Here is an 11129-nt window from a genome sequence, read left to right as displayed (position 1 = left end):
CCGGCACCGAGGTCAGGCTGACAGGCCTGTAGTTCCCCAGATCCTCCTTCCGGCCCTTCTTGTAGATGGGTGTCACACTGGCAAGCCTTCCTCTTCAAAACCCACCATCCTCAAATGTCCCAAGATGCATGAGTGTTTTTTATTATAATTATCCCAGAGACCTCATGGCCATGGATGGGCAACAGCCACAAGCTATGGCTTGGGAGGTTCATGCTGGACCTTAGGAAAATCTCCTTCTCCAAAAGGGTGGTGAAGCTCTGGGTCAGATCACCAGAGAGGTGGAAGGTCTCACTGAAGTGAGTTCTCATGAGGATCCTCCAAATATACTCGGTCTCTAATTTCTACTTTAGGACTTCTTTTTTAGCGAGTTTTTAAATCCACTGCTGGTCAAGAGCTTTGTTAAAAGTATGCCTGGTGGAGAGGACATCATGTTTGGTATGGAATACTTGGTCTCTCCCTCTTGTGAAAAACAAAATATTTTGTCTGAGGTTTGTGTCTGTGAGAAGATTAAGGAACATTATGGTTTTTTCATTATTCTAGCATGTATAGGGTCTGAGTCCTATTAAGTCCTAGGAGACCCTTCATAAGGCATGGTAGTTATTCAGTGACAAAATATAATGTTCCTTAATCTTCTCACAGACACAAAAGGCAGACAATTTTGCTTATTTTCCAGCACAGGGGAAGATTTTCCCTTCAGAAGGTCCCTTGAGTTGTGAATGGCTCAAGTTCAAAGACCCTGGTGGAAAATCAGGAGGCTGCAAGGGCTTAAGCAGAGCATTGCAATCCCTGTGGCACCGTGCTGCGTACGCCACTCTTATGCACTTCTGTGCATAACTCCTCTATGAGAGTGGAGAGTCCTTCTGATTTCTCCAGAGCTGCTGTTGCCCAGCAGGATCACAGAAGACCCCAGTGCCCACCCAGTCCATCCCATTTCCCACCAGTGATGAAGCATGCCATTCTAAAGAAGATGTTCACTCTGCCTCTGTTTCCAGAAACAGGCAGGATCAAAAACTGCTGGATCATGTATATATCAACAAACAGACTGACACATGAGGACTTTAGCTCAAGAGGATGATATATCACTGACTTCAAAGGGTGAACAGATGTAGAAAGGATGGTGTTCTAATTCCTTTTATTCTGCTCTGGAAATAGCTAGGTGACAGCAAAAGGATGTCAGGAGATTCAAAGGGGATCAATTTGGATTTTTCTACATTCATAGCCATTCATTTTTCTATAGAAGACCTTACTAGCACAACAGGTGTTTTGTCATGCCAAAGATTGCTATAGCAGTAGGCAGGTGAAAGGAGCTGGGCTTGTTAAGTATGATGAAGAGGAGGTTGAGGGGACACCTACAAGTGACCTGCAGTACTAGAAGGGCAGTTACCAAGAAGACAGAGCCAAACTCTTTGCAGTGGTACCAGATGATATAATAAGGGGCAATAGACAAAACCGTGGCTTGGGATGTTCAAGGTGAATAACAGGAAAAGCTTCTTCCCCAAGAGGGTGGTGCAGCCCTGGGACAGGTCACCAGACAAATGGGAGGAATCATCATCCTTGAAGGTTCCCTGGACTTGGCTACATAAGCCACCGCCACCCTGATCTAGTGTTAGGGATAGTCCTGCGGTCCCTTCCTTGTAGGATTTTACCAGCATATTGGACGCAAATATTTTGGACACTCATCTTTTTCACTTACTCTTGCTCTTTCTGTTACCATCCTCTCTGTTTTTTTTCCTGCAGGGTGGGAAGATCCCAATACGGTGGACAGCACCTGAGGCGATTCAGTACCGAAAATTCACATCGGCCAGTGATGTGTGGAGCTACGGAATAGTCATGTGGGAGGTGATGTCGTATGGCGAGCGGCCTTACTGGGATATGACCAATCAAGATGTGAGTTGTTAAGAAACAAGGAGCAGAAACACTGAAATTGGGAGCATTGCAAGGTCAAAGCATGGCTACGGCTAGATCCAGCCTGTGGCATGTCTGGAGCCTTCTCTGTTGTGGGAGATGTGTCCAAGGTCACCACCTTTGGAAGAAGTAATGCGGATAACTTTGGCTTTTGTTCTGGTCCCATTGTGCTGCTGTGGCAGAGGTTAGGGATTGTACAACACCCACTGCAGTAGGACAGGGTTAATGTGGGCACCCTCAGCGGCGGTAGACAGATGCCCAGGAGGAAAGGGAGCAGGCAGGTGGAAAACAAAATGCTGCCACTGACCTGAGAGCTCCTGGAGCAGCAGGCAGATCTTCATCTGCAGGAGACCACAGGCATTTGGTGAAAGTGTTACAGACTCATAGAATGCTTTGGGTTGGAAGGGACCTTTAAAGATCATCTAGTCCAACCCCTCTGCCATGGTCAAGGACATCTTCCACTAGATGGTCATTAAGTCTCCTATGGCAAGCTTGGACTGTGATGTGTAAGAAGCCAAGCAACTTGTACACAACTAGAAGCCAAAACCAGAAGGTATTTCAGAACATGCTTAATTTTAAATACTTTATGACTCTTCTCTAATTCAGGTGGAACTGTTATGTGCACTCCTTGTTCCCTGGGACCCAGGCAGTTCCCGTGAGTCCTTGCCTCCATGCAAGGATGACCTGTGGCTACAGTCCGCACCTTCACCATAGCAATGCCGTTCTCCCTGTTTCTCTTGACCTGTGTGGTCAAAGCCCATCTGTCCAGTGGCAATGAGTGCCATGCAGAGTGCTACACCTGCATGTGTGTGTCCAGAAGACCCATTTGGTGTGTCCAGACCATTACAAGGTCTCTTGTAACATTGTCTCTCTGAAGAGCTGTCCTTCTTCATGCAGTCTTTGCCTCATGAACCCTCAGGATCTAACACCAAGGTCCTGGGTAGACCCTTGGCGTGCAGAAGGCTTGCTTCCCCTCTGCTGCAAGTCTGGGTCTTGCAAACCTGCATGTTACAGCATCTGCCTGGCTTCCAGCTTGTTTCAGAGCTGCCTCTGGGCGGTCCATTGGAAGCCTTCAGACTGCCACCTCCATCTCCATCATCCTGTGGGGTCCTGAAAAAACCCTGCCTTAACAGAGAGAGAGTGAGAGCAAAGCTCTCACCTGACTCCCACAGCTCCTCCCACCCCGATGGCAAATCAAGACACTTCTCAGAAAGGACAATTCCCTTCCCGTTAAGGCTTCATTATCACCTGCAGTTTCAAGCATTTCCTGCAGCCAGGTGTGACTGCCCTTCTCCCTGCCTCGGCATCCCTCAGTATGCGTAGCCCTCTGCCATCCCCCTCCCTTGCCCTCCTCCCCTGGACCTCTTCCCTCAATGGTTTATCCTGCCACAAGCCCTGTGCTGCAGCAGCATTGATTCAGCCGGCGGGGATGGCAGAGCCCGTGCCCGTCTCCTCGGCACGGCCTGCTGCATGATGCCGGTCCCCAGCCTCTTCTTCCCCTTCTGCCGCAGGACATTGCGCCCCAGAAGCTGTCACCACTTAATTGCAGCTGGTCCTCCCTGTGAATGAGTGCGTGATGGATATTCGCTGCAGATTAGCCTCCTGACCCTGGGGTGTGAGCGCCTGGGGAGGCTGCGGGGGGAGAGGAGACGGAGTGTGCAGCCTGTGCCACTGCATTGGATGCGTCTGCTGGCAGCAAGGCGGGCGGCTTGTCGGGAAACTGTTTGGGCCATGCCGGAGACGAGTGCTTGATGCTTGTGTGACGACCCTCCCCAGCCCTGCTCCCCCCATTCTTCCCCTCCCCTCTGTCTCAGATAGATCTGCCATCCAGAGAGCTGGGAGAGGGGACAGCTTGCACCTCTTGGGAGAGTCCCTGAACAGGAGCCAAGAGCTGCACAAAGCACACCAGCGGTGCCTCAGGTCAGACCTTCACAGGCCCAGTGGGGCACCGTCATGTCCAGGCAGGGGGGCAGAGGGGAGGGAGGACTTTTTTCATCTGGCACATTTTGGCAGCAGCAGTGCCAGCCCCCATCTGTCTCAGGTCAGCCTGCCCAGCACCTTGGCCACACATATCAGTGTCTGGAGCACCCTCCCAGTCCATTCTCTGCCTGAAGCCACAGTCCGTCTTAAACCCTGCCAGATGCCCCACCTCACACTCTGGATTGCTTGTCATGGCTCTGCCACTGACCCTCCCTTGGAGCAGCAGCCTTCTACTGCCACAGCACCTCCAGTGTCACCTCTCTGCCAATTCTTCCCTGATGCTTTCCCAATCCCAGCTGCAGTTATCCTCAATTTTCTCTATGCGGCCTTCCTGCTCAATAGTGTATTCATCATGCTGCTGTATGGGTATAGCTAGTCCTTCCCCAGAGGGTGGTATCGCCCTGGGGTAGCCCACCAGACAGATTTCTGTCCTTGGAATTATGTAAGACATGGCTGGACAAAGCCATGGCAGCCTTGATCACATGGCAAGAATAACCAGAGACATCAAGGTCCTTCCTCTGGATCCCTGAAGGAGGTTCTGTCGATCTCCCTCCCCTTTTTTATCATCTCTGTGGAGAGTTGGTCATTTCAAAATGCCACTCCTGATTTCCATTACTGCAGTATCCTCAGTTCTGTTTTTTATCCTCACTTCTGTTTTTTGTTGCCATGCACAAGCCTGTTTCTAGTGTCCATGGCTCCTTCTGCTCACCTTTCATTGCCCCTGCTCTGTGTATGACCATAAGATGCATAAGGCCAAGAAGGTAGGAGAAGCCTGCCTGTCACATGCCTCTGTCAGAGGAACATACGCCCCTGGAAGAAGCTGTGCAGCTCCATCCTCCTTGATTACACAGGAGAGGATGGAGGGCTACAGGTGCAGAGTGACAGAGGGATGGGGTCCCCCTTGTGCATGTGCTATTTCCACTGAACATTGCAAGACCAGGCATTTTCCCAGGTCGTGTGGTGCAGTAAGGAGAGACCAAACAGGCAGCAGCCAAAGCCTTCTTGCATTGGCCCACAGAGCTGCAGCATGGCTTAGGCAAGGTGTGCTGCAACCCTTCTCTGCATGCTGTAGCAAAGTTCTCCTGTGTCTGGCTCTGCTGACCAAGGTCTTGGTCCTCCCCCCGTGGGTTTCAGTTTGCATGTGCACAGGACTGTGGGGAGATCCAGCTCTTACTGCTGGCTCAGCGCACCCAGCCCTGTCCCGTGGCATGACCCTGTCACCTGGAAGGGCTGGGTTGTTGGCAGGAGTAGAAAGCACCACTGGAGGAAGGAAAACACAGGGGCAGCTTCCTCTGTCTGTAATTCATGAGCAGACCCTTCACTGGATGGGGATGTTCTCCTCCCAGTGAGCTGTTACGTTGTGCTGTGTACCTGTCCGAAAACATGACCCTTTCTCTCTGACTGCAGGCTCACACATCCTTGTCAAGGTAGCGGGGATGCTCTCTTTCCCCAGATTAGGAGACTGATGGGCATGGCTCATCACAAGTAGTGAGCAAGGCTGCATGTCGGCTCAGCAAGGCTGGCATCACCTCACAGGACGACATGACATGCAGAGGGCTGGGAGTTAGAGAGTAGTGCATTGCTACATTCAGTGACTGAGATGATAGGCAGCAGTAAGTGTAGGTGGAGCAGCCTCGCTGCAGTATGGTTGGCCATGCCATTCACCCTCGGGATCCATGAAAAGGAACATTATGAATTAAATAGGTTTTATTGCCACTGTATTGATCTCTTTTTCTCCTCTCGCAGGTGATAAATGCTATCGAGCAGGACTATCGGCTGCCACCGCCTATGGATTGTCCAAATGCCCTGCACCAGCTAATGCTTGACTGTTGGCAGAAGGATCGAAACCACAGACCCAAATTTGGGCAAATTGTCAACACCTTAGATAAAATGATCCGAAATCCTAACAGCCTGAAAGCCATGGCACCTCTTTCCTCTGGGTATGTATCTTTGTCTTCCTCTTGTCCTTTGGCTCCTATTTGCAGATCTGCTGTCCTTTGTGTCCTGGTGGGCACCATCCTTGCATCTCTCTAGGCTAGCTATTTTAGAGGCAGTTTGGCCTGTGTTGTTTGGTCCTTTATAGGAAGGGCATTAAAAGATGTCAAGGTCACTCTGGTCCTTCTCCTTGGACAGGTTAGATCTGGTGAACACAGACAGCTCATTGAGTTGGACGGTGTACTCTGCACAGTTAGAGGAGCATCTTGGTTTCATGTACACATGATTGCTGGATGGATATGGTTGCTTTTGTAGTCCAATCGTGCATGCAGTGGAGGCAAATAAAGCCTCGTCAAGCAGTATGATGTTTCCCTGGACAGGGTGGGGATACACCATCTTGTGGGAAGCACTGGCCCCATTATGAGGATGTACTTTCTACCCTTGTGCAGCCAGCATTTTAGAGCTGCATCCCATCATCTTTGATGGCTCCTACCTCTCCTGTACAAACTGATCCAGAAAGACTTCTCTGATGCTGTACACAATCCTTCCCTCAGTTGAATAGAGTGTTTTCTGGGTGGTACGTAATACAATACGGTGCAGGCACTGTGAATGATGCTGGTTCAGGTCCCTCCAGCTGATGGAGAGTGCAGAAATACATGTGCTTGCTGCTGTTGTTCTGCTCATTCCCTATTTCTGTGTTTCAGGATGAACCTCCCCCTACTTGACCGCACAATCCCGGATTATACCAGCTTCAACACTGTGGATGAATGGCTGGATGCCATCAAGATGAGCCAGTACAAGGAGAGCTTTGCCAGTGCTGGCTTCACCACCTTTGATGTAGTATCTCAGATGACTGTAGAGTAAGTGCCCAGGCTTCTAGTCCCAAAGCCAAGGAAAAGTGTCAGAAGTTTAACAGCAATTGTTCATTATTAAATTAGTTTTTATTTTTACATGATGTAGTTTTACTTTTTTAGAATGTGTTGCTTTGTGGACCCACTTGTAGTCTATTCAGTTTCTGCAGAACTACTCTGTTCTGCAGGCTCTGTCTTGTCTCCAGACTGTGTGTCTGTCTGTTGCTCCGTATCTGCAGAATTCATTTCCACGCTGTCATGCTGCATGTCCTCACTGTGAAAACAACCCCCCCCCCCAAGGGTCTCCAAAACCCCAACATGGAACAAATGGAGATTTCAGGCCAGCATCAGGCAATTCTCCAGCCACTCGAGAGCACTTTTAGACTCTGCAGTCCTCTTGGATGTATGGCTTATTGGCGATGGAGATAAGCACGCTGCAAACAAATTTCTGCCTAAGAAAGGCCTCTGAAAGTCCAGATGGTTTCAAGTTTGTTCTGTATTGTCCTGCATCCACTAAAAACATCCCTCAGTGGCAAAATCTTAGCAAGTTCTTCAGAGAAGGCAGGCAGCTGAAATCCATTCGTGGTGGTTTTTGAAATCCCTTGGGGCTAGCTGGGGCTTTGATGCCTCTGGTGAAAGATTTGTGGTTGGTTGCAGTTAGCTTTAGAAACCCTGCCTAAGAAAGCACCAAGCATTAAAGCCATCTGTAAGTGCTATGATGTCTCTGTGCCTGGTAACCAGGAAGGTTTTTGGATTTGGTGCCTAATTCCACACATTAAATCTACCAATGAATCAGAATCTGTTCACGTGAACAGCCCAACTTGACCTTTTCTGGCTTTTTGTTCTTATTTGCTGCCAGGAAATTCACATGGCAATTCTGACTGTTTCAGTACATCTGTGGTACAACCCCGAGGCCCTGGGGATGATTTTGGCACACTATAGGCTGTGTTCATACAACAGAAAGAGGGTCCATAAAATCTGAAGTATAGGGAAGAAGAACTTTGACCAAACTGGGACATCACACCTGCACCACAACCCAACCCTGCCTAGGTTGTGCTATTTGCAGTATATGTAACAGCAAACAGTTCTGCAGGCAGTCCAGCTAATGAAGTCTGGTTTTCATGGACATGCTCAGTGTCCCTGAAAGTGCCACTTTTCCCAGTTCCTTACCATGTCCCTCACAATATCTTCCAAGTCCTCTCAGAGTGCCTTCACAATCACAAGAGTATCCTCAGCTCATGTCCCCACCAGTTTTGACAAACCTCCTTTCCACATTTCTCACCTGCGTGGCTGGACATAATAATAGAGAGAAGGACAGTCTAGGTCCTTTTTCCGTGGGAAATCATGCTGCAACATTACTTGAAACCACCTTCTAATATTCGCTGGTCTTTGCAGAAGTAGATAATCATATAAGTGGAGCTGAATTGCCATGAGACACTGTTTTCTTCAAATTTGGATAGCCAGCAAAGTGTAAATGTTTACTGAAGACTGCTTCAGTTCACCAGATCCACATGATTTCAACACTGACCTACTTGAAAGGTTTCTCACTGGTTTCTCTGCAGGTGGGGACACCTGGGCCACCAAAGGTTCTATGCCCAGAGCAGAAAGCTTAGGAAGCAGAGGGCTGTGCGGGGCCACAGTCTTATTCTGGTTTACAGACAATAGTGAAAACTTTGGGTTTTGTTCCCAAGCAGAACAAAAGCAAAAGTCAAAGTGCCAAACCGTCCAAGGAGGAAAATTCCCTAACTCAGCACATCTGACTGGGGCAGAGAAGGGAATGGAAAGCCCTTGCAGTAAGAAAAACAGTCACTGTGAAGCACACCGTCCTGGGTGCCAGAGTTGTGTAGTGTGCTAGCGGGTTTCCATTGCTTTCTCTGGGCAGCAGCAAAGCTGTGGCTTAGGATGTTCACTCTCACACCTATCTCAGAGGACATGGGCTGAAGTATGCTCCGATGGTAGTCCCCAATCAGTTGCCACCAGCCAGAATGTGTAAATCTGTGGCATAGCCTCATGCCCAGCTTTCCTTTTTCATGCTCCTTTTGTTTGACCAAAAAGACAAGGTCTAAAGCAAACTCTAAAGCAAACATACAGGCTCATGTGCCACTTGTGCTAGAGGATTTTTTTTCCACCTTTCCTTGGAGCTCCTGTTTACCTTTCTTTGCCCATTGACTTCCACTCTAAAACAGGCAAGGGTTTTGCCACACTTCCTCTTAAAAGTCTGTTCCCAACACTCAAGGAAGGAGAAAAGGCAACTGAAAATCCTTACAGTCAGGTATTGGTCACGTCTCATGAATGGCATCTGTTCCCTGATCAGAAGAATTCATGACTGAGATTTATCCACCAAGAGGGAGATGAGTAGCAAACTCAGCTGGAGTGATTACAGATAGGACCAACACACAGTCACACTCCTGCTCTTGGCATGACCTTTATTTTTCCCAGATGCCTAATATCTATAAAAAATAGAAGCGATGGAAAAAATAGATTGTCGTGATTTAGCAAAGAGGATAATTAGCAAAAGTTTATCACTTCATGGCCTCATCATCAGATCAAAGCAAAAGTAGCAAGAACAGCCATCATCTGCACAGGGGGAGTGAGATTCATACCAATGAAGGCGTAGCAAATTCTGTTCATAAGTCTCCAGGGATGGAAAAAATGGGTTACTGTGTCACAAAATGAGAGAGAGAATCCAAACATGCAAAGAAAGAAACAAAACAATGCAGGGGTAGAAAACCTAAGGCAAATTCACTTACAAGCAGTGAGCAGAGCCTGTGGTATTTGGTTTCACACTCTCTATTGAGGATTCCAGTACTCTGGGGGTGCTGCAGGTAGGTAGCAAACGCAAAGATTGGGAAGATAAGCCAGGAAGAGTCAAAGAGAAAGAGTAGAGGTTTCACCAGGTTTGCATGCATTTGTTGCGTTTATGGAATAAATCTGTGGAGACTTCAGCCCCCTACACACCATGCTCATATACAGGCTTGTTCTGCTGTGAGAAGATGTCTTCTGGTATTTATGCAGTGTTTGTTTCTTTTCCTCCCAAAGGGACATTCTGCGAGTTGGGGTCACTTTAGCAGGACACCAGAAGAAAATTCTGAACAGTATCCAGGTGATGAGAGCACAGATGAACCAAATTCAGTCTGTGGAGGTTTGATAGCTACGTGTCCTCCTATTCCTCTTCCTTGAGGCCCTGCTCCCCTTTGCCCCCATATGTCCGAGCTCCAGTTCTTGAGTGTTCTGCATGGACCAGAGACAGGCAGCTGCTCCGAGGTTCATGGCAACAGGAAGAAACGCCCTGTCATCAATAATGAGAAGTCTCCAAAAGCTTCTAGAATTTAAACAATGGAAAAAGGGAACAAAAAAAGACAACTATTTTGGAAAAAACCTATGAAATATTTTTAAATAATAATAAAGCAATTGCATTCTTGAAAAGGGCTCCACGACCAATGGGAGTCTCCAAAGGAAGAGAAAAGAGCAGCTTCATGTATTTCCTCTTGCACAAGGCTGCTGCAGCTGGGTCCAGACACCTCTGGAGCAATGAGACTTTTTCAAGAAGATGAATGCAAAGAAAGGTCACGAGAAGCACTTCTCTTTCTCATGTGGGATGGTGGCTCTGGGAATGTCCTGCAGCCAGCAGTCCTTCCTGAAAGCCCCTGTTAGCAAATCTAAGTGGAGAGAGAGCTGAAGCTCTTTGGTGCTGTGGAACCAAGTGCATCTCAGAAATTGATGGACTTCTTCAAAAGCTGAAGACTTTTTTTTTTAAAACAAATAAACTGAGACTAGAAGAGGCTGTTTCCGACAAAAGAGAAGGAATCTGTAACGCTTGGGGGGTGGGGATGGGGAAAACCAATCCTTTTTACATCTCTTATTTTCTCTTGTCATGGAACAGTTTTGTGAGTGGCAGTTTCCTAAGGGTCCGTCCATCCACCCTCCGATGGCATCATTGTCTCATACATATCATATGCACAAGACTTTTAGTGATGTCCTCACTAGATGCCAATGATCTTTTCCCAGAAGACTTCCCAAGTACAGTATGTAGTAGTTTTTGATTACAAATGCTGACGTGTACCTTTATTTTTCGGTTGTCATTGTTGGGAGATTTGTCCTTTTACCTTGTTTTGTTAACACCAGTTTGTGAGTTTGGGGTTGGAAATTTTTGGTTGGTTGGGGGTTTTTTTAATGAAAAAGAAATGACATCTCCAAACATCATATCATTCAAGAACTTAAAACCCTTCCCTGTGGAAGGAAAAATTGCAGCTTATTGACAATATGCCAGGAGAAAATTTTTTTATATGCACATTTCCTCCCGTTTGCTTGTTTGTTATTTTGCAATTTGTCATGGCCTGACAGATGTTTCTAACTGTTGGGTTTCCAGTTGTTCGCCAAGATGAAATGACCACCTGCTCGATTCAGGGTTGCTGGTGCAGGGGTGAGCAGCATCACGGGGGGGGCGGGGGGTTGCAG

General features: G+C 47.8%; 1 protein-coding gene across 3 annotated transcripts in view; it reads left to right on the top strand.

The window, feature by feature from the left end:
- The window catches only part of EPHB2 (EPH receptor B2), a 91202-nt gene extending 81383 nt beyond the window's left edge, over positions 1-9819 (top strand). For all 3 annotated transcript variants that reach the window (XM_009334111.1, XM_009334110.1, XM_009334112.1), the window contains exons 12-15: positions 1738-1887; positions 5632-5825; positions 6525-6680; positions 9711-9819. In XM_009334111.1, the coding sequence (XP_009332386.1) occupies positions 1738-1887; positions 5632-5825; positions 6525-6680; positions 9711-9819 (609 nt within the window). The remainder of the gene's footprint in view (positions 1-1737; positions 1888-5631; positions 5826-6524; positions 6681-9710) is intronic.
- Positions 9820-11129: the final 1310 nt, after the last annotated feature.

Source organism: Pygoscelis adeliae, unplaced genomic scaffold (assembly GCF_000699105.1).
Source record: "Pygoscelis adeliae isolate BGI_AS28 unplaced genomic scaffold, ASM69910v1 Scaffold291, whole genome shotgun sequence".
Classification (NCBI taxonomy): domain Eukaryota; kingdom Metazoa; phylum Chordata; class Aves; order Sphenisciformes; family Spheniscidae; genus Pygoscelis; species Pygoscelis adeliae.
The sequence above is the reverse complement of the archived record's forward strand: the minus strand, read 5'-3'. Positions and strand labels throughout refer to the sequence as shown.